This window comes from Protopterus annectens, chromosome 16.part0 (genome assembly GCF_019279795.1).
Source record: "Protopterus annectens isolate FY-2018-M chromosome 16.part0, PAN1.0, whole genome shotgun sequence".
Classification (NCBI taxonomy): Eukaryota; Metazoa; Chordata; order Ceratodontiformes; family Protopteridae; genus Protopterus; species Protopterus annectens.
The window spans coordinates 623,112,153-623,137,152 of NC_056750.1; the positions used below are offsets into that span (position 1 = coordinate 623,112,153).

At 37.8% G+C, this 25,000-nt stretch overlaps 1 protein-coding gene across 1 annotated transcript in view; it reads right to left on the reverse strand.

Annotated features, from left to right (window-relative positions):
- ADAMTS13 (ADAM metallopeptidase with thrombospondin type 1 motif 13) overlaps positions 1-25,000 on the reverse strand; it is a 1,149,238-nt gene that overhangs the window by 26,960 nt on the left and 1,097,278 nt on the right. Inside the window, exon 31 of the mRNA XM_044058222.1 lies at positions 5,403-5,581. Coding sequence (XP_043914157.1) covers positions 5,403-5,581 — 179 coding nt within the window. The remainder of the gene's footprint in view (positions 1-5,402; positions 5,582-25,000) is intronic.

A 25,000-nucleotide genomic window follows, 5' to 3' on the forward strand; every position in this document is an offset into this window, starting at 1 on the left:
AAGTTTGGTAGCCGATCAGTTTCAAACCAGTTTGAGTAAGAGTCTACCAAAACCAAATAGCGTAGATTGTTCCATTCAAAGATATCATTTGCTACAGTAGACCATGGTAGTTCAGGTATTGGATTTAGATGAAATGGTTCTCTTTGCAAATGCGCTCTGGTACTATTACATACTGAGCAAGAAGAAAGAACTCTATCAATGTCTTTTGATAATGAAGGCCAAAATACTAGTTCTCTTGCCCTTCTCTTAGTGCATAATAAACCTGGGTGACCATGATGCAAAATCTAAATATAATTCTTGCTGTAAGAAACAACAATTTTAGGACCTTTGAAAATAATGCCATCTTCCACCAACAATTCATCTCTGTAAGGAAAATATGATTGCACCTCAGGTAATACGCTAGAATGCTTTGACAGCCATCCGACATTGATGTAGTGATTAAACTTTTGTGAAATTGGATCAGTCATAGTGTGATCTCTCAACTTATCAAGTCTAGTCATGGAAGAATTATGCACTGACATTACATCAAAGTCAAAAGTTTTAGCATCAAGCTGTTCTGTTGTACTTGTAGGTGATCTGGATAAGGTATCAGCCAGATAGAGCAAGTTACCTTTAGTGTACACCATTTTGAAACTGTACTTTTGCAATTTGAGCATCATTTTTTGTAATCTTGCCTGGGCAGAATGCATAGGCTTCATTAGAATGGTAACTAGAGGCTGATGATCGGTTTCAATTTGGATAGCTTGACCATAAATATAATTGTGGAACTTGGAACATGCGAAAACTATTACCAAAAGCTTTTTCTCAAATTTCAGCATAATGCATCTCAGTTTGAGTTAGTGTCCTAGATGCATAGGCTACTGGTCTGTACTCTTGAAGAATAAATGCACCAAGACCAAAATATGAAGCATCACAGGAAAGAACAACTTCTTTATTCACATCATAGTACCTTAACGTAGGAGGGGTAGCAATTTTCTGCTTAAGGTAATCAAATACCTTCTGATGATGTTGCAACCATGACCATACAACATTTGTGCATGTTAGCTCTCTTAAAGGTGCTGTCAACTCACTGAAATCTGGTATAAACTTGTCTAAATAGTTGACCATGCCCAGAAAATGCTGTAAACCTTGGACATTATCTTGTGCTGACATCTCTAAAATAGATGTTTGTTTGGTTGGGTCAGGTCTCAAGCCTGCACTTGTAAACAAATGTTCTACATAGGTTACTTCTGGAAGTCTGAATTTGCACTTCGGAGGATTAAGCTTTAAGTTTTCTTCACTTGCTCTGTCCAGTACTTTCTTGAAGTTTCTGTCATACTCTGCTTCATCACTGTCTCCAACTAACAGATCGTCTACTATTATGGCACAAGGATAACCTGAAAATTTTTTTTCCACTGCACGCTGAAAGAGTTCACTTGCAGAATTTATTCCAAATGGCATACTTAGGATTCTGTATCTACCCAACAGAGTATCAAAAGTAGTTAGAAATGAGGATTTGCAATGAACTCTTTGCATCCAAAACAGAATATACAGTGGCATTCGGTATTAGAGCTGCAACTTCCTCAACTGTGTGCATTGGATGATATGACCTCTTTAATGCTTTGTTCAAATCTCTAAGATCAGTGCATATTCTGATTTCGTCTTAGCCTTTCTGATGAGTGGCTAGTATGGACGACACTTCTCTTTTCCATCCCGGTTTTGACACCATGTCGCTTTAGTGTTAGTACACTAATAAACAAGTGTTTGTGGGTTCTGTTTAAGCAGCTTTATTCTAAAAAAAAACATCACTGTAAAGGCTTATTGACTATGACTAAGTAACTTATATACAAACTAACTGCTGCAAACATACATGCTCACTCACTGGCTGCTTCTACAAAATGGCACTAGGGATAGCACGTGTCTAGAATTTATACGTGCGTGTACAGCCTTGCATGCTTCTTAAAGACATAGCACACACGCTGCACTCTGATCTACACTTCTCATACCCTGTTACAGTCAATGTGTTTCCACAAACACACATAAAGCTATCAGGCTTTCCTCAGAATGCTTAACAATAATGACAGTAATAATTTCAGGTCACTCCTTAGAAATAGCATTACTTACACACCACCCCAATTATAAATATTTCTAAAAGTTTATTTTTATTTATTCAATTAGTTGTTAAACTGAGTAAGTGGACTAATATCTACAGGTCTTTTTAGCCATACCTCAGGTCACAAAGGCAACACTAAGGTTAGCATGCAGGGATAATTTAGAGTAGTCAATAAGCATCATGTTAGTGTAGGTGACAAGAAGTCAGACTGTCTTTAGGTAACCCATCTGGATGAAAAGAGAAAATGCAAAACTCCCAAAGTTTGTTCAGTTTTCTATAATACACTTTCCCTAAAACTCGTCCCCAGTTCAGACCAACCATTTTCTAGCTTTAAGATTCTGCTTGCTGTCTGTTTTGCACATGCCTCTGAAACTGTGATACCTCTGCAGTACATAGGTTCATAGATTGTTATTAGGCTAATAATCTTGTGGGGGCCTTTGTAAGCCTAGCCAAAAAGAATAATGGTGTCTTGTATCCAAATAGGACATTGGAGCCAGGCATTAATAAGCTACCTCAGCCCACATTTATGTGTAAAATCATTTCTGTTACTCTTTTGCCACTTACTATCCACCCTTGTCTCCCATCACTCAGCACACACACACCTTATGCTTCACTTCTCTGGGATTATTTTACTGCTATCTATGACTGCAGTATGCATTTCTCTGCCATACTTTTGAACTGATAACATTCGGTTACATGTCTTAGTGATGAGAAGTTTACTCAGATTACAGTATCTGATTTTTTATGCTTACTAGTATTTGTTTTCATACTGAGGCTGACTATTCCATATTTTTTTATCATAATTGTTGTAATTCTATTTACTAGTAACCAATCATATATCCCATATCAGCAGGAAAAGCTAAAGAAAACATAGCACCTCTGTATCAGTCATCAAATTTAGCCTGGTTTTATTATCTTCTGAGACAAGTAGAGTGGTACACAAAACCATATGATTAATATAACCAGTTTTGGGTTGAAACCCTATTCAGCACTCAGCAACAGCAAGTGATGACTATGGGAGCATGAGCAGCTAGCATTGTGAGCCATACAAGAGATGTGAAGCTGCAGTTACTACATACTGGACTACCTACTGGTGCAATGCATGACAGCCAAAGTCTTGTTAATGAAGTGGACATTTTCTAAGTGCCAGGCATTTTCCTACTTGATAGTCTTGCTTCCTTAGTAGTTATAGTGTCTCTCAAATCTCTGGGCCAAATAAAGCATAATAACACTGCTGAGGAAATGGGGTCCTACTGTGCCAAATAGGTCCATTTGGCCTAAGGTTAGCCCTATTTGTCTCTAATGCTGTCTACAATGATGCCTTTGCTTGAGTTTATACTCTCCAATGATTGCATGCTGTGCATTCACAAACACTGCACTACATGCCTTCTTTCTATTCTTCATGTACATTCTATGTAAGTAATAATGCCCGACAAGAGTGCATGTGTGTTAATGTGTAATTAAGGCCTGCCCAGGGATGTTATGAGGCCCGAAGCTGTAAGGGCATTAAGTACACATTAACACACAGCCTGGAGGGCATTACTGCACTTAGAGAATGGGCTCTCTGTAAAATTGTTTTGTTTTACTTACTTATTTTTTAAGTACTATATTATTTATATTTTTGATGTAAAATAGCTCCTCCACCTTATGTTTCAAGGTTTCTGTAGTATATGTTAATGGTGTTGGAGGAAACATTTTACAGCAAAATATTTAAAAAAATAACATAGTATTTAAAAATAATAAATAAGTGTGTAAAACAAAACAATTTTGCAGAAAGCCCATTCTCTCTCGTCACGTCTGCTTTCACACACACATACATATACAAACACAGTCTGCTCTGCTTTCATACATGCATTCACTCACACATGCAGACAGAAACAAACACACTCATACACATACCATACACACATACAGTTTTTTCTGTTTTACACTCTCTAAGCAGCAAACTTGCTGCTTAGCATGTGTAAAGAAATTGTGGGCGTTAGTTTTTTTCTGTCTCAGCTCTACGGTGGCTTGCTATGCTGCCATTAAGCAGCAGACTTGTTTTTCAGTGGACATTACTTGTATATTATACCATGAACCCCCCAAAACGTGCACGCTAATTGGCCAGCGTGCCCGTGTCAAATCGAAGTTATACTAGGAAAAGGGAAAAATGCGCCCGGACTATATTAATACCCTGCTGGAGAACATTCATTCTCCAATCAGGCAGGGTGCCGATGTACAGTTTGCCCATTCTCTAATTGAAAGTAGAATGCCACATGAAGCTGTTCTGCTGCTTGTGACTGGTTAGTTCAGCTTAATATGCCAGCCAATCAGGCATCACAGCAGCAAGTGAGGCTGGGAAGGATTCTAATGACTGGTATAGTAGCCAGCCTTTTCCTTCTGCTCTGTTTTTGCAACCCAGCTGAGAAGAGAGGGTAAAAGAAGGTGTAACAGCCTGAATGTCAATAGCGGGATCCAGCTGTCACAGTCTCATGCATACACAAGTATGTCAAATCAGCTGCAAGCACAAATTGTGAGACTTACACTTAAGATATTTAATAAAATGTTATCAACAAAAATTAAACATATTTGAAAATATACTGCTTTGCCAAAAAGACAAGGTCTGCAGTTAAACAGGACACAATATCCCATTGTGCAGTGTCAGCCAACTCTAAGACTAAGTGGCTTTACGTGAAACATTTAAATGACAGGCGTAGACAACAGGGCTAAAACTGTGCAACTTGCAATGTCAGAGTAGTAGTCAACAAAACAGTTAGAGTGTACATGCTGAGATCCACAACCATTTCAAATAACCATATCAACAGTGAACTAAAACTTTCAGCAATCCATAATGAAAATATGCAATGCTCATAAAAGTCAACAGCAATATTCAAAGTCTGTTAAAATCCAAAAGCGCAATGATTACATGCACAGTGCATTTCAGTGAAACAGAAAATTCCATTGCTTAATCTAGCAGTCAACCTCTGCCATCATAAGAAGTACTTTATCAGGACAAGAAATCAGAAAATTTTGTGTGTACAATAAAAATGTACACGATGTACATAAAAAACACACCTGTACATGTTCATGAAAAGGCTACAATGAATAGTCAAATGTAATTTTGAGGTGGTAAAGCTCGGTGAGTAAGGCACTGGTCTGCAATGCAAACTTCATCTTAGCTCTAATCTCCTCTTCCATACAGTCTGGCCATGTGTAGGTTATTTTATTTGCTTTGTGCCTAGTTTTGCCCTAAGAAAGAAACCTCTTGCTTTATCTAGTCATCAGATTTAAGCATATAAATGAGAATTTAATGATGTAAGTAACTCACCAAGACAGAATTTGACTGTGACATGTTTAGCCCCTTCACTTGATTAAAGATTAGAACATGAATAATTATACGATGTTCAGGGGCAACATTGATGAAGGCGCGGCACACCTGCATGTCGCTGTGAGATTTTACTGGGCTGACAATCTTGCCCTTCATTTCAAAGAGCTGCACATCACAGTCTGAAAGGACACAAAAGATGTGGTTAGCTAGTTCAAAAAATATAACAATTTAAAGTACAATGTCTGCAGCCAGAGTTTCCCCAGATTCTTCTACAAACAGCTAAGATGAATTTATAGCAGGTCTGAATGCACTTGTTTCCCACTTCTAGGCCCACAACTATGCAGTTTTAACACAGCTTATCAGTTTAGACATTTAGAGACATCCCTTTCACCTTCCTGAGAATTCCTTTTCTGGTATTTCCAAATGCGGCACAAATTTAGGCTCCACTTGTATTCCAGTCTTTTGAATCCACTACAGCTTAGAAAAACCCTCCTTTTATACAAGTATAAATCAAATAATTGATCTTATAATGACCCATTAACCAAACACATATAACTTTTTTCACTACCTATACACATTATAACCTAGTTTCTTTTTAAGAAACAGCATTATTTTCATATGAATTACACCACACAATCTCGTTAACAATACTTTAAAGCCAAAGTACATACAAATACAGCAGTTTGTCAATATTTATATCACAAACAATTCAATACACCAAAATGCCACTCTATGCATATCTACCTATCTATCTTATCAATATCTTTCATGGGTGCTTTCTAGCCATATAACTTCCCAGTAAAACTGGATTATATGCTGCCATTCCTGAAGAGGAAGAAAGAGGAGGCTACTAACAAGATGGGATGGGAAAAGGTGTGTGAGGGAGGGGGGGCAAAGATTTCAAGTACTTGGACGGAAAAAAAATGTGAACTGAACAGAGCACAGACACTGACTTATAAAATGAGTTTAGTAGGGACTGGAAAAGGATCAACTATATAACAGGGGGTGAGGCAACCAACAAAGGTAGTGATGAGGGGGAGGAGTAGAGGAAGAGTAGCGGATGATTAGAGAAAGTTGGACTGAGGCAAACAGCAGAAAGGAAATAAACTGAGAGCCAGTATGGTCAGAGAGAACGGAATTATAGTGTCAGCTGATTCAGTCACCAAGGGGATTAAAATCTTGGAAAGTGAGATATGGGAGACCAAAGTATGCTATGCTCAGTCTGATGGCTCATTTTTGAGAAAATGTCTGGTGGACCCCAGCCATAAACAAACTCTACAACAAGAGGAGAAAGCTACTACATGACAGAGCAAAATCCCTAAAAGGGAAGGCATCTGTGATCAATATTAGCAAAAAACTACGATCACTCATAAAATCATCCAAGGCCAACTTTGAGAGAAAAATTGCTAAAGACACAAAAGACAATCATAAGGCCTTCTTTAGCTATGTTGGAAACCTGGGTGGAAACTCCCAGATATGCTCAGAATTAGTCCAAAATGATACAAAAATCACTGAACCCACAGACATTGCCAACATACTGGCAGACAGGTTCAGTGCAAATTTCTCCCTCCTCCCCCAAAAGGAGAAATATCTATCCCACCAGAGTCTAGCCTCCCAAACATCTCAGATGCCCAGGTGAGAGCTGCTCTCTCTAAAGCCAAAAACACAGCATCAATGGGACCGGACGGTGTCCCCGGCTGTGTGCTACACGAACTCAATGAGGAACTAAACCCACACATAAGGCTGCTGTTTAATCTTAGCCTTACTACAGGATACATACCCAAAGAATGGCATACGGCAACTGTGGTCCCACTCCACAAAGGCGGTGCTTCTACGGACCCTGGAAATTACCGCTCCATAAGCTTGACGAGCCTTGTCTGCAAAGCTATGGAGAGGATCATAATGGAACTCATAAATAAAGACATTGGAGACCTACAGACACTGGATCCTACCCAATTTGGCTTTGTCAAGGGCAGATCCTGCCTCTTGAACTTGGTCAACTTTTTTGAAACAGTCACTAAGGCCATTGATGAGGGTAAGGCAGTTCACACAGCCTACCTTGACCTAGCAAAAGTGTTCGACACAATACCCCACTCGGGCATCATAGAAAAGCTCACCAGCTTAGATGTAAACCCATATGTCACAAGATGGGTTGCAAACTGGCTCAAGGACAGAACCCACAGGGTTAGAGTTGCTGGTGCCATGTCAGACTTTAAGCCGGTCACGAGCGGTGTCCCACAGGGCTCAGTCCTGGGCCCCCTCTTGTTCGGCATTTATTTTTCTGAAGTGCAGGCAAACATAGGGGGATTGTGGCTGACAAAATTTGCAGATGACTGCAAACTGGGCACCATAATTGACACTCCATCAGACACATACATCCTCCAGAGAGGTCTCATAGAAATGGATAACTGGTGCCAGAGCCATGGCCTTAAGCTAAATGCCAAAAAATGTATAGTCATACCCTTTGGGAAAAACAAGGTAACCCTTAATTACCACATAGGTGGTAATCCATTAAACACGGAAGAAGTTATCAGGGACCTGGGGACCCAAGTTGACAGTAACCTCTCTTTTGACACTCACATTGCCAAAGTGGTTAGGAAGACCTTCTACATTGCCCACCTGATCATGAAGGGATTCACATCCAGATCAGGAGAGGTCATTGTACCCCTGTACTCTTCACTTATCAGACCAATGATTGAACCAATGATTGAGTACAACGCCCCATTCGGAATGTACCTTACCCGACACCTGCAGCAGTTGGAAAGACCCCAAAAGTTCCTCACCAAAAGGATAAAGGGGCTCAAACATATGTCATACGCTGCCTGACTGAAGAAACTCCAGCTCTGTTCAGTCACATACCATCTGCTCAGAGGTGATCTGTGCCTGACATACAAGGCCATGTCCAACCCAGAATTAATGGACATGCTCCACCTCAAAAAATCCAAATCCACCAGAGCCACGAGAGCAAGAGACTTAAACCTCAACACGGATATAAATAGGACGTGCTGGAGGGACAGATTCATCACCCAGAGATTCCCTACACTATGGAACAGAATCCCAGTCCATGTGAGGCAGAGCCCCTCACTGACTCTGTTCAAGAGAAATCTTGACGAGTGGATGGGAGATCGTAGGTTTACCCCGGGAATCATCTCTGTGTCACTGCTGGACAGAGGCACAGCAAACTAATGGGTATAGTATTCTCATCCTAAGGGGTGGTGAAAGCCACACACACTCTGGCTAGGCTTATAAATGCCCTAGGGCAGATAGCCTAGTATGAACCTATGAACCTATGAACCTATGAACCTAAAACATGAGAGGAGTCTATAGTGGCAGCATAAGAGAACTAATTGAGATATGTGATTTAGTTCTTCTTTCAGAATGTTAGCACATTTGTAAGGCTATATTTAAGTTCTGTAAACTGAAGTATCTATATTTTTATGTGACCTGAGAATATATGAACTTTATTCTGTAAAACAAAAGATGAACAAAGAAAAAAGGACAAGAAAGGAAAATTACAAAACGCAGAACTGAAATGTACAACTTTATGCAGTTTCAAAGGAAGGACCTAATTGATTGTAATTAAGTCGTACATTGGTTTGCAGTCAGGAGAAAAAAATACAATTACAAGTACTTCAATTAAGCAGTTGAGGAGCATGCAGATTCATTGTTTTTGAAAGTAAACAAACTGTTTTTCTTTGAAAAAATCTAATATAATCTTATGTAACCATCCTGGTTTTCTGTGGGAATAGAAATGATGAGATGACATGTATTTATTTAGAGCTGAAAAGAAAGTCAGTTAGTCTTGCTTGGAAGATCTTTTTTAACACCTTTATTAAATTATTACTTAAGACACGGGCAAACATAGGTTGACAAAAAAGAAAACAAACCATTTTAACATTTTCCATTTTAAATACAATATGCATCACATATATTTTCTTTCCCATCATCAGTTCAACATTACAAAAAATGTTGAATCCCCGCCTTCACTTAAATCTCACTCCTCCTCCTCCTGAACATTATTATGCATGTATTGTTTCCAAAAGTTCCACTTACTTCTATGTAATCTGCTCCTTCCTTTTCTAAATATCCCACTTCCAATTCTTTTATCTATTTTATATTTAATACCTCAAATGCATTTGGTGTAGACTTCAGTTTCCATTTATTAGTAATTGCTTTTTTGCCAGCCAACAGAATTAAAGTTAATAAGGCCTTACTATGTCTAGAGAATTCAGATCTTGTATCCTAGCTCAAAAGAATCATTTCCTTACAACGATTTACTCAACCAATATTTATGATAGAGTACTCTGGAGGGAATTTCTAAAAATCTGCCAACTCATTATACTCCCAAAACGTATTCACTTCAGAAGCTCGAAATACTGTAATCTCGAATTTCAGTATCTCGAGCCCAAGCAGCCGAATCCACACAACTACGAAAACTGAAAACCGAGAAATTCAAAACCTCAAATACTGTAGGTTTTGAATTTAGCGGTACTACTACTACTACTACACACACACACACACACACACACACACACACACACACACACACACACACACACACCATCCTCCACACAAACACACACAATCTGTCTACTACATGAAAGAAGGGGGGCTGTGCCCCCCACACCCCCCTACTTAAATATTCTCACTCTGAGGTCGCACTACATACAAACACACACAAAACACCACTACACAAGCTACGTTATCCTCACGCACACACATCACAGCAAGAAAACACACTGACACACCACAGTCCCTACACAAACCCCTTAACACACACATACACACACACACTTAGCTGAATACATGACCATAGCAGAAGTTCAGAAGCATGAAATTCAAAAACTCTGGTATTCGAGGTTTTGAATTTCATGCTTCTAAACTTTCGCCATTCCGTGGATTTGGCTTATTGGGCTTGAGATACTGAAATTCGAGATTTCAGTATTTTGAGCTTCTGAAGGGAACCCTCCCAAAACATATGTTCTCAGTTACCTCTTTCTTCACCATCACACCTTTATCACTTGCTATCTTCCTGAGGAAAAATTCTTTGATGTCTGCTTTGGGTATAAAAATACCTATGCAAACACTTCCATGAAAAGATCCTAAAGCTTAAGGACTCGGTTGAATATTTGGGAGCATTATATATGTCTTCCCATTGACTTCTTGTAAATTCCTTTTCCAGTATCTCTTCCCAACTTTTCTAACCTCCCCAATTTATTCTTATAGTTAACATGCACTATTTAATATTCCCTGTTAATTGTCCCTTTTTAACAGCTGCTTCTGTTCTAGATTCAACTAAAAACTCTACCAGAGCAGGTCTTTCACTTAAAATCCCCCTATCCCTTTCTCTTTGCATGTACTCTGAGATCAAGCCCTGGTAGCTAAGGCAGGCTCTAGCCTTCAATCCGAATGTCTTCTTGTGTTCATCCCAGTCTATTACCTTTCCTGGTTGAGTTATTTATTCCCAGTATCTTGGTTCCTTTGCCAGGTTTCTCCAGTAAATTAAATCCACTCTTGCCTATTTTCTGTACCCCTACTTGCAGGCATCCCTATTGGCAAAATCACTTTTCTCCATTCTCATATTGCCTTAGTTCTTAGAATAATTTCTGCTGCTTTATGAATATTATTCTCCTTAAGGATCTGCATCCAAAATCACACTCTCTCTCTATTTCTTGAACTTCCCCCATGTTTCATCATCATCATCATCATCCCTTTCCAATATGAATTATAATCTTCTACTTGTATTATGTGCTTGGAAGATCTTGATACATCTGCGCAAGGTGCTGTTTGAATTCTGCCTGGTACAATTCTACTAATAGATTAGTTAGGACCAGTATTACTTCATTTAGCGAAGCCCAGGGTATGTATTTAGCTATGAATTAGACTCTTTACATCTTCTATCTTACACTACTGACCATTTTTACATTCTCTGTGCATTGCCTTGGCATCTACATATTTGATGTCTATCAACATTGTCTTGACTTCTTCATTGTTTAAGTAATGTTTTTATTTAGTCAATTCTAAGATTTTGTGGATGGTAATTATTATTTATGTATTATTACTTATTATTTGAAAAGGGAGAATTATCACTATAGGTAACATACTATGGTTTCAATCTCTAATTAGTGAGACTGCTTGAGGATACTGCTAATGAAATATTATTTTTATTAATTATATTTCACCATATCAAGTGTGGTCAAATAATTGGTATGTTTGCTTTCTATCCATATCTGGAGTGGTGGCAGTACTGTAATGCCAAGAGGAAAGCTGTTGGAGTATTGGAGAGGTATACCAGTGTTTTCAATGTGTGTTTGTCTGTGTGTGTGTGTGTGTGTGTGTGTGTGTGTGTGTGTGTGTGTGTGTGTGTGTGTGCATGTCTGTGTGAAAATAATAATTCGAGGGGCATTTACTGTGGATCAAGAGGTACTGCAAAATGCTGTGGCCCCAGACAGACTGGGCAGGTGCAACAGGCCAAAGATTCAACTCTGTAAGTGGCCACTGTGCAGTATTTGTCTAGGTGTGAATGTTGGATTCCCATACATGCTCTTCAGGCCAGATTGCATTTAGTGATTTGGTTATTGATTCATATTTGTTTGCACTTTATTAACCTATTGGGTACCAGTGGTGTGACTTGGGAGACCATCTCTTGTGTGGCCAATAGAATTTAGTCCCTGTTCTTCTTATAGTCAGGTGGTGCAATGACTGACAGAAATGGGATTCACATTTCTCCAGTGTCAGCTCCGTCTTCAAAACTGGAAGCAAGTGGTAAAATCCCTCACGGAGATGACAACTGTCTTCACCAAAGAGGAAGAGTGGCTGCAAGATGGCACCAAAGGCCCAACAGATGAGACAGTAAAGGTAGTAGCAAGCAAGACAGGGAGATGGTAGTGAGATGCCAAGTTAGGGGTTGGAAGTAGATTCTCATAAGTGCTACCTGTGCTACCAGCTAGCTTACTGAAGGAGGAGGATGAGATTAGGAAGTATAATTAATTGTTGCAGCAGCAGCAAAGGCAGAAGAGCTTGGGTGGGTATGAAGATGGGAAGAGACATGGCAGTGACAGACTACCTTTATGCCAGAGGCAGCTTCCATCACTGCTTGAAAGGAACAATGGTGCTTACAGCTGGGTTGGAAAGGTATAGCTTTATGACTGTACCCTTAAACCAAGAAAGAAGTGGGTGGGAATATCATAGGTGGGCAATAATTATTCAACCAGGAGAGCAAACTGAACCAACTTGAAACAAGGCAAGGATTAAAGAAGGTGGAGAAATAAAGGCAGTGATGGAGGAAAGGAGGAGAGGAGTATGGACATTGCTGGTGTCCCAGAAACATGGAGTAAAAACAAAGGGGAATGGGATATAAGTAATGGAGGACATAAATGTGAAGTTAGAGAGGAGGAAGATCACTAACCAATAAATGAAGTAAGAAAGGTAGGTCAGACCCTAGGGTACATGCCCTGGCAGTTAAGACAGTGGAAGGGGGGCTGCTGGTGGACTGATACAGTGCAGCAGTAACAAGAGTGATAAAGGGAGCAAGAGGGAGGTGAGAGGACAGAATACAATGAGTGGAGTTGGAGGAAGAAGGTTGTAGTCATGGGTGAGCTGAATCTTCTAGTAGCAGACCAGGTGATTCCACACTCCAGTGTAGAGACAGAGAGAGAGAGAGAGAGAGAGAGAGAGAGAGAGAGAAATAGAAAGCAGGAGAGAACAGAAATCTTGGACCATGATGGGTTCAGCGACCTGGAGCAGGACTGCTTCAGACAGAAAAATTCTGGATGTGGTCCTAATCAAGGCAGAGGTATTGTGGAACAATATAAAGACAAAGAAAATGCTGTGGGATTTTAAGGGTGTAGATTATAATGAAATGGGATAACAGGGTCAAAAATGAGTTAAGTGGGGAAAAATGATGGAATAACCAAGCTATGGGAATGGGTCACTGATACAGTACTCAAGACTATGGACAGGGATTTAAAGAAGAGGCAAAATGGCAAAAAGAGAATGCCAGAGTGGTTACACAGGGAGATGATGTCAGACATAAGGGCAAAACATGGGGTACATAAGAGCTGTCAGACAGAGGGGTTGGAGAAGAGGAAGGGAGGTGAAGGAGGCATAGCAGATGGAGGTAAACACTACAGCAACAATGGAGTTGAGGGCAGAAAGTGCAGAAGCCGAAAATGAAATTGCAGAAAGGGTCAGTGGGGAAAGAAATGCTTCTTTAGGTGTACAGCAGAAAGAATGAAAGCAGAGACAGTCTAGCTAGGCTGACCAACATGTGAAGGAGAATACAGAACACTGAGAAAAAGCAAGAGTGTGTATGTATAGTACTTAGAAGTTGGATATCTTTTTACTTGTTCCATGTTCTAAGGCTTGTATTTTGAAAAAAAATGTGTCATCTGAAGTGTTTATTTGATGTGAAATTAATGACATTGTAGTCTTAATGTGGTGTTTCTACAAAGATGACAAAGGAACAGGAGAACCTTGAAATTGAAACTGCTTTTATGTAAATGATGAATATCAAGACAGATGGTGTAGCAGTGGTGTGTTGAAAGTGGAAGAAACGTCTGATTATTTGGGATTTATTAAATCCAAGATGACACTATTGACGGGATTTGAAAAATGAACTTCGAGTATTGAAAAGATGAATGCCTGCCATTGTCCTTGGGGGAGGGTATATGGTAAACCATAAGTTATATTTGTTCAGTTTGTTTTATGGTATGAGTAAGAACAGGTTGTGTGGCAGCTGTGGCAACCAGATAAGCAATATACAGATAGTAGGCACCCCATATTTTCTGAACATGATTTTTCAGCTACCACCTTTCAGCATAAGCTGCAGTTTTCAGATGCGATAAAATAATTAAATAGGCAAGCACATATTTAGACAAGTTGACTTTTCTGGCTGTGTTGAAGCTGTCTTTTTCCCCAAGTACCATATGATTATTCATGAATGCTAAGCTGGCATTAGTAAGGTTGCAACAGTCACCAGGGCAGCCTGAGATGGATCTTAGAGAGACTGAACAATCTAGTTTGGTGAGGGGTGCAGATCCCCCATCTCAGGTAGTGATGAAAGGCAAGAGCAGCAAGGAACTTATGAACCTTTTAGCCTGACTGCATATTCACTGACTGATTGATGTAAGAGAACTTTCATGGTATCTTGACTACAATAAGAACATAAGACTCATAGGTTCATAGGTGAATCCTAGGCTAACTGCCTGAAGGGCCATTTTAAGCCTAGCCAATAACCTGAAGTCAGAATCAAACCATGTACCTTGCGTCTATGAAGTGAACACTTTAACCATTATGCAGCTATGCAAGTACTGGTATGATATTTGTAAGATCCATAGGGAGATTTTTTATGTTGACAGCGTATTTGAATATTTTGAATCTTGGGTGCCATTCATATATTTCAGGTGTTTGTTATATTGTTTGAATTTAATAGTTAGCTTTAAAATTTACATTCTGAATACATTAGTTACCTGGAAGTGAACATGTGCATTTGAAGAGTATTGCCTTTGTCCTGCATTGTTTAATCTGAGCAATTGGATGTGTACTTGAAAATGCTACTGAACTAAAATGACGTAAGCAGGAAGTTCAAATATTTATTCTGCTTTGTTAATGGACACATCCCTAAATGTTGTATTGAATAACTAACCTCTCCCATAACCAATACATAAAATATTTCTGCTATACTGTGTTTATGTTTGCTTGATATGACTCTATTCAATATAATTTTTTTATTGATAATGTGCCTAGACTGAAATTATGCTACATTGTAATAGTTATCCACCATTTGCAAGTCTGGATAATATAATTACAGTAAAATATTGTTAATCAGAAGAACTTGTTAACATTGTCACTATACTGTTTAAGGGTTGAAATCATTGGAGTCAAATGCTGCATGTACTTATGAATAATTATAAGTGTAATGTTAATAAGAGGCCTGAATGGTAATGTTAACAATAAGCTTAATGGAATTCATAATGACATATAACAATATTCAGAGAGATATAGCAGTACTATACATAAGTTTTTACAGTGAAACCTACCTTAAAAGAAATATCCCAACTGAATGATGGAAAAGGAAGTCGGGGAAAATAGCAGGCTCAGATAACATTGTGGCAGATATGATTTAAATACTGGGTGCATTGAAGGAGAAATTACTCCTGAGGGTATTCATTGTTTAGAAGAGAGAAACATTCCCACAGATGATTGGAAAATTTGTATTCTAGAGCTAGTATGCAAGATATTCACAACTGCAGGCAGTACATAGGCATCAAATTCCTGTCGCTATGCATGAAGGTGCTGGAGAAGGTGAGTCATAAATGAATACACAGAGTAGTACAAAGTTTTTTTTATTAACTTCATTTTATTTATTTATTTTTTATTTAGCATTTGTTTACTGGGATAATCCGAATGGGATGGTCAGCGCACCCCTTTTCAGAGGAGGCCTGGGGAGAAAAGTTCCACACAGAAAAGAACAAATTAAGTAGAGTATAAATACAAAAGAACAATGTGTTTATATAAAATCTTCGGGTCACACATAAGCATATCAAGAAAAAACAGTGCAGAAACATTTATTTATTTATTTATATTTGTTGACAGGGAGTGTCCAACTGGACGTATGTCCATTTTCAGCGGAGGCCCGGGGAGAAAAGCTCCACAGTTAAAATAAACAGACAGTAGTTACATTGGATTACATAGCGATTAACAATTTACATAGCAACTACTTACAACATATTTACAGATGAAGAACATAGTACATCAGTAGACAACTAGAATCTTTATCTGTGAAGTACATAACAGACATTAATAAATGTTACAAGAAGAAGTTCCTACTCTATAATAAGTACTGGTTTATGAGCATCTGTGCTTGCTATAATCAAAGTAGTTAGTGGAGTGGAAAGAAATGGAGCAATAAGAACATTATTACAACAGAATGCAATGTTTACACAGTCTTAACATGATGAAAAAAGCATATGGGACATATTGATAATTATCCAAATATTATTAATTATATGAAACCATACTGTTGGATATGCTTTTTAAACACCTTTATTGAATTAAAACCTGTGACATAAGCAGACTTACATTTATGTAAAAATAATCAAATCATATTAAGTTCACATTTACAAATGTTATACATTACATATATAAATACATATGATATAGTCAAAGCAACATTTCATAAATTGTTCAGTCTTGCCTTCTCTTAAACATATTTCCTCCTCCAAAACATTTTCTGTATGTATTGATCCTAAAATTTCCATTTTTTTCTACATTACTTCTACCCTTTTTTGAAAGAACCACTTCCCGTTCTTTTATCTCTGTTACAGTATAAACTACTTCAAGTATACTTGGTTTAGATTTTGATTTCCATTTTCTAGTAATGGCTTTTTTAGCAGCCACCAGAATTAAACTTAACATGACCTTACAATGTCTAGGCAATTCAGATTCTGTATCACAGCTAAAAAATAATTTCCTTAGTTTTACTGTTTTGATCACTCAGTATTCCTGACAGAATACTCTGAAGGTGGATTTTTAAAATCTGCCAACTCATTATACTCCAAGAACATATGCTCCCACGGGTACCTTTTTCTTTCTATTACACCTCCAACATTTGCCATCTACCTCAGGAAAAATTATTTGGAGTCTGCTTGGGTATAAAAGTTATCTATGCAAATACTTACAGGCAAAAATTCTTAATCTTGTAGATTTTCTTGCATATTTGAGAGTTAAACATATGTCCTCCCACTGTTTCTTTGTGAATTGCATATCTAATCTCTAATCTCTCTTCCCAATCTTTTCTGACCTCTTCTGTTCAATTCCTATAGTTATTGTGCAATATTTTATATACCCTTCTAATTATTATTTTTTTAATAGCAGCTTGTGTTCAAGATTCAGTTAAAAACTCAGTCAGTACAGGTATTCCATTTAGGATTTCTCTATCCCTTTCTCTTTGTCTATACTCTGCTATCAATCTCTGATAGAGAATATAATCTCTAGCTGGAAATCCAAATGTCTTCTAGCCTCTTCCCATTCTATTATCTTTCCCTCTATAATTATTTGTTCGCAATACATTGATTCCTTTGCAAGCTTCTTCCATTACATTCCAGCCCTTTCTTACTTACTTTGAACCCCTAATTGCAGTCATCTACATATGCAGAATCTCCTTTCTACTTTCATGTTTTGGCTTAGTTCTTAGTATACTTTCTACTGTTTTATAAATATAATATTGAATTATGACTGCTGTTATTCCCCTTAAGGACCTGTTTCCAAAATTCTGTTCTTTCCTAATTTCTTGAATTACTACCCTGCTTTATCATCATTCCTTTCCACGTTGAACTGTAGCTTTCTAATTGTGTTATGCATAAGAGCCTTAACTGTATAGCTCTAAAATATCCCTTTAAATCAGGTAATCCTAAACCTCCTTGTTCTATAGGGAGGATCAACTTAAACCACTCGACTCTTGCCTTCTTCCCCTCCCAAATGAAATCCTTTAAACTCTATTAATTACAATCCACAACTTCTCTTCTAGTTGATTAAAAACATGACTAACCTGCGTATAAAATTAAAGGGAATAAAATGATTTTACCATAGGCAAAAGCTTCCAATTACTCATCTTTTGTATTATCTTTTGTTTTGTCTCTTCCCACATGTCCTTAGCTGCCATAACAGAATCCTTTTTAATTCATATTTCTAAATACTTAATTTTATCATGCCCCCATATGTATGGGTATTGCTGAACCAATTCATGTGTGGGTAAATAGTCTATAGCTATAGCCTTTGTTTTTATCTTCATTAATTGTATATCCCAAAAAAACCTGGAACTGTCTCAGAATATTCTGCAGCAGTGAGATATTTTTTTCTGGTTCCATCAGGTACGAACTAATATCATCTGCAAATAAAGCCAACTTTTCATGAACACCATATCAATTATATCCTTCAATTTACTGAGTCCCTTATTTTCTTTGACAATGGTTCTAAATGTAACCCACATAACAAAGACAAAGAACACCCTTGCCTGGTTCCTCTTTTCAGATACAAATTATCAGAGAGGAAACCTCTCAATTTGATTTTTGCCTCTGATCCCTCATATAACATTCTAATTAACCTTATTATTGTATCAAGAAATTGAAATGCTTCCATTGCCCATATCGTAAAATCCCAGCTTACTCTGTTGAATGCTTTCTTGGCACCAAGTCCCACCAATAACAGCAGTATTTTCTTATATTCTGCTTCCCTCTGGATCATCATTTTTTTGTTAATGTCAAATGTTTGTCTCCCCTCCACAAAACCACATTGGTACATATCTATCAATGTTGGCATTGGGTCTATATCAGAACATCGAAGTATTAAAACTTCAAATGTTCTGATATCGAACACTATTCAGCGAACGCTAAGAATAACGAAGCTGCAGAACAGCGAATTCTTTCCTCTGGAAAGAATAAGGTTGGCTGTTTCTGTGGCTTTGCTATTCTTAGCTCTGTGGTAGAAAGTTATGGGTTGGGTTCACGTAAGTGTGTGGTTGTTTGTACGTTAGGGTTAGGGGCGGGTTAAGTGAGTTAGGGTTAGGGCACGGGTTAGGCGTGTGTGCGATAGTGACAGACTTTAGGGTTAGGAGCGGTTTAAGTGAGTTAGGGTTAGGGTGTGGGTTAGGTGAGTGTGTGATAGTGACGGACCTTAGGGTTAGGGTTTGGGTTAAGGTAAGTGGGTAGATAGTAGTGTACATTTAGTTTAGTGTAACGTTAGATGTAGGAATTTAAGTGTATGTGTGTGGTTGCTGTTTGTTTGATGTGCTTGTGTTGTGTGTACGTGTTTCGGAGCAGCAAATTTTTTCCATGGGAAAAATTTGCTGTTCTGAATGTTCGATATTTTCATGTTTAGATGTTTTGGGGCTGATGAAATAGCATTTACTATTTTCATCTTTCAATAACGTGATATAAATGCTTGGCATAATATTTGCCATTCCTTTAGTCATTATAGACAAAAACACTTTATAATCATGCTTTAAAAGTGAAATGGGCTTATATGAAGAAGGGTATTAACAGCTTTAGGTATTACAGCCACTACAGCTTTTTTCCAGAACGCTGGTGCCCTCCCACCTTTTAAAATAATGTTAAACAAAACCTTTCAGATCCTTAGCACTTTCATCCCTCCTATCTTCCAAATTTCCACTGGAATACCATCTATTTCTGAAGACTTTCCTGTAGACTCGTTATACAGCACTATTTTTATCTCATCTCCTCCTATCTTAACTGTTAGTTGTTGAGCCTCATCTACTTCTAACCTTGGCATATTTAAGTCTTCCATACATATTTCCATTTGTACTTTTTGTTGTTTTCCCCAATTCCCTGCTTTATAGAAAGCTTTAGAGAAATTTTCATAAAATGTCCACACTGTTAGACATGTTGAGAGCTTAAGCCTACTAGTTTATTAGAAATTTTATACAAAATAATCTGCACAGGAAAACTGGATGAGGTTTGTAACTAAACAAGAGCGTAAGTATTGGAACACTTATTAATACAATATTGATGCAATCTATAAAGGTATATTTTCATACAGTAAAGCAGCTTTGCAAGAGAAAGAGAAAATGGCTTAAGTTTTAGAAGTTGTACATAGTAGAAGTATATAAGCAACAGTGGTACAAGAGAAAGAGTAACTGGTTTTAGGGGGTTATAGTAGGAACATAAATGAAAAAAGAAGAGAAAGGGTTGTAGCAGGAGGAGAGTGGATTTATGTTAACGTTAGCATTACTCTGGTGTATGGCATGAACATTACCATGTTTGAGAAATGTAAGTAGTAGCTACTAGGTTTACAATATGTTTTAATGGTGAGGGCTGGAGTTCCATAACTTTGTGATGTAGTTAGAGTATAATGAACCACCAGATGAATTCTTTGATTTGGTTGCCATAGGGATAGACTGTGTACTAGATCGTAAGTGTCTTGAACAGGAGTAGCCTTGCCGAGTATTATGTAGGCCTTGGCAGTTTTCTGATTGATGGAGTACAGTATGAGCGGTAATTAATTGTGCATATATCAGATGGTTATAACAAATTTTGCAATGTTATTTCAACATGAATTTAGTTTGAATTTAAGTGTAGATCTGAAGTTAGTAAGTATAGGAGAAGCATAATAAATTGATGGTATTAGGTATGTAGATTCCATGTTTTTTTTCTGGTGTTGTTATTAAGGTGAATTTCAATCTATATAAAGTCCTATTTTTTATTTATTATGAGTTATATGATGTTCATAGTTCAGATTTTCATCATCAATTATGACTCAGTTTGGTTTGGGATAACTAGTGGAAGAGTGTGTTATTGTTAGAGGTAATGGTAAAAGATTATTTTAGCTCTGTTGTATGACTGAAGATAAAAAGCATGAGTTTAGTTTTGTTGGGGCTGAGAAGTAGCTTGGAGTTGGATAGCTAGGTTTTGATAGAAGAGAAGGTGTGTTGTCCAGTTTTTTGGAGTCTAGTAATGGTTGGGGCAGAGCAAATGATGAGAGAGTCACCTGCACATTGTATTATAGAGGCATCTTTCAAAGTTTTGTGGAGTAAGTTTGTGTAGATATTGAAAAGTGAAGCCTGGGGTACTGCTACAGAGATAAGACGAAAGGAGGAATATGTATATTGCCACTTAACTGTCTGTAGCATGGAACCAGGATATTACTGACTGACAGAGTTTTAAGGAGGAAAGTTCCTCAAGATGTTTTTGATGTTGGATTGTGTCAAATGCCTTTGACAAATTTAAAAAAATATAGAAGAGACAAAGTGGCCTCTGTTCCTCTCATTGCTAATATATATTGCTTTTAAAACTAAAAAGGGTGGCTGTGATCCTGTGTTTGGGTCTGAAGCCATACTGTGTATTTGTGATGAGATTATTTTTCGTTAAATAATCCATGAGTTGTATTTTAGCCAATGGGAACAGTACAGTTATAGGTCTATAATTTGAAACATATGTGAATGTACCAGCTTTATGGGATATAATATGTTATGTTTTCAAGAGAGTGAGGATACTATGGAGCAGTTGATGAGAACTGATATGCAATATATGCTAGCACTTCTGCTGCAGTAGTTAGGGATTCTGTAGGTTGTCAGCAGCTAAGGTGGTGCTTTTTAATGCTAGATATTGGAATGAATTGGAAGTAAAATGAGGCATTTTGGCTTTCTGGAATTGTTGAGAGAGTAAGGTTGAAAGGCTTGTTTTTAAGAAGTTTCAAGACTGTTTGGACGAAGTGAGAAATAAATTGATTGGCTATTTATTTTGAGCTACTAATATTTTTACGAGCTGGTGTAGTAGACTGACATAGCTTGTTAACTGATTTCCAAATAAGTTTGGGATTGTTACGGTGCCTTTGCTGGAGGTTAATGTTTAGGCTTGTTTATTACTTTTAATTTGATGCTTTGTGAGGTTTCTCATCTGTCAAAAATTTTGATGAGCAGATTGGGTTTTATTTTGTATCAAAGGTCTTCCAGGCCCTGTTTCTCTGTAGCATAAGCTGTAGTTTCCTGTGAAAGCCATGACACAGGGTGAGATTGTAATCTTTTTGTCTAATAGAGGCCTTGTAGATCTAGTATGTTTACTACAGTAGAATTAAAACATGTTACTGCCTCATTAAATGGCAGTGTTTCTAGACGGGTCCAATTGGGTTTTTAGAGTTTTAGTATATTTATCTTTACTGAAAGAAATTAAGTTACTTGGTTATATGTTATTTTTTTTTGTTAAACCTGTCTAAGGGCATATGTTGACAGATGATCACTTATGATGTCATTTGTCTTAATCTGAATCTAGATAAATGGACTGAGATAGGGAAAGAAAACCTGTAACAGGTGGGCATGACCACTGAATTATGTAGTAATATTTTTATGATAACTGGTTAGCATCCAGCCAACTCTTGACTCTCTATAGCTTCTTTTATCTATTCTACTTGAAGAGTTTATGACTTGGGTAAAGCCCAAGATGTTCAGTGGGTTGTGTGCCAGTCAGTATTAATGCCTCCAGGTATAATTGTCTGTCGAGAAATGTTAATGTTAAACCAGTTCAGTATATCTTCAACTCTTGTTGTAAGATGGGAGATGAGCAATTTTGATTCAGATTAAGCTGCAGTGTAACAGCCTTAATACTTGCAGTAAGACTGATTGTGGAGAGGACGCTGGAGATAAGAAAGGAGTTCAACAGGTTATTCCTAGATCTGGAGAAAGTATCTAACAATGTCCAAAGAAAGTTAATTTGAGCAGTCCTGCAATAATCTGAATCCATAGAAACTTTGGTAGAATTAGTGCAGATTATGCACAGGGACCCAATGACAGAGAAGTATGAACCATGTTCAGACTCAAAGACGGATTCCCACTGGGGTTGGGTGTGCATCAGCGTTCACCACAGAGCCCACTGCTGTTTATAATAATGACAGAGAGCATCAGCAAATAGGCTGGAGGTGACAGATGAACAAAAATGCTGTATGTAGACATTGTGACACTACAAGCAGTCTCTGAATAGGACGTTCATTAAATGACAGGGAACTGGACTGCAAAACTGAAGCCACATGGGATGAAGTTGAGTATAGACAAAACAGCTGTTATTGCAAGAAATGGGAGAATCACAAGAAGCTGTAAACCTAGATAGAGAAGAACATTGTGGAAGCAGTTAACAGCTTCAGGTACCTGGTTGGTGTTGCTAAGGAGATGAGAAGTCTGAATGAAGAGGTTAAAGTTAAAATCAGAGGGGCTGCAGCCAAACAGCAGAAAGCATCTATGTAGTGTATGATAACAGGATGCCAAAGATGTGAAAATGTAAGTTTTATAAAGCAATTGTGCAGCCAATGCTTTTGTATGGCACAGAAACCTTATGAATGGTAGCACAGCAGCTGAAGAAGCAGATGAAATACCAGGGATAGGTATTAGGATTCACACTTTGGGACAGATGAAGAAATGACGACATTAGAGCAAAAGACAGAGTAACCCCAATTAAGAAGAAGGTCAAAGAGAACATGTAGTTTGGTCACATGTGCAGGCAAGTAGAAGATGGTTTTGTAAAGCCGATATGGGAAAGAGAGTAAGAACTTAAGAGCACATGAGGATGGTCAGCCAACAGATAAATGGACTGAGATAAGGAGAGAAGACCTGTAAAAGGTGGGCATGACCAATGGAGTAGGTAGGACAATGGATCTGTATCAAGAGAAGTGGTAACATCTGTCATGCAATCCTGATCCCATGCAAAAATCAGAAAAAGTGAGTTGATCATTTTTATATATATGGATCTAGGGCAGCTGGTTAAACAACCAGATACATCAACAACCAAAATGTCAACATTAAAAACACCTGACACGTTCTGCACATGCTCAGGGGATTTATCCAGGAGGGGAGTAAACTAAATGCAAGTCCCTCTGCTCCCCCCACATCCCCTGCTAATTATATATACTAACTCATGGACTGCACAATCTCCGGGGCAAAGGAGAATTACCCTAACCAGGGACTGTTGATTTCACGTACCTGTTGACCTTCTGTTTGATTTGACCAAAAAGATGCTGATGTAAGTGGTCATTAGACCAGCTGCCCAAACTCATACATATACATCTATCTATCTAAATATCTATCTGTCTATCTATCTATCTATCTATCTATCTATCTATCTATCTATCTATCTATCTATCTATCTACCTACATAACTACCTAAGGGTACATGTAAGATGAATGTTAATGCATTCTGGTAACTAAGTTATATTCAACCTTATGGAAAAATGCAGGTATCACAACATATTTAGGTACATCATGTTTGACTTTGAGCCTGTGGCAATAAAGAATATTTCACAAAATGCTACCACTGCTACTGTTAAAGGATGCTACTTTCATTTCTGTCAGAATCTGTGGAAGAAATTGCATTCTTTTGAGTTTTTCTCATTGTGCATTCTCCAGACTTGGCTCTCGCCTACAGAGCAAACTTCCAGCTGAAATAAAGTAACAAACCTCCTATGTTGATTAAAAAAAAACTGTTTCTGAGCATATACAGAAGGTGTCAGCTTGCACCTGGTTTAAGGACAATGGTTAACAAAAAGCACCCATACCTATAACATTTTGTAACACATTTCAGACAGCCTGTTACTACTTAATGAAAGTTAATTATTTATACTTAAGTAGATACTGTATATTCTGTATAAAAAGCTTATCTGTTTGTATGGTTTTGCATGTTTTTCCACACTCTTCTCTCTTGCTACATTTCTATCATTTTTCCAACTTGTTTTAAATAAGTTGAATTTTTAAAAGTCCTTTGAGGGCCATGTTGTATTTTCTGTTTTCTACTTGTGCCTGCCCTTATTTAAATACTGTATTTTTAAGTTTTTACAAGGGCTCATTGTATTACACATTATTCTCAGTGCTCTATTATATTTGCCTGTGTCACCTAGTCATGGCTGAAAAGGATCTCCGGGCCAGCCCACCTACCGGGTCATTAAATAGTAAATAAATAAATAATTTACCACATGTGGTTCTGACACAAAGTTCACCCTACACAGGGCATTAAATTATTTGCCTTTTCTTCAATATTCAGAAACTCTTGAAGCATGCCTCTCACTTTGACAGTAATAGCCTGAACATGCTTTGAGATACATGC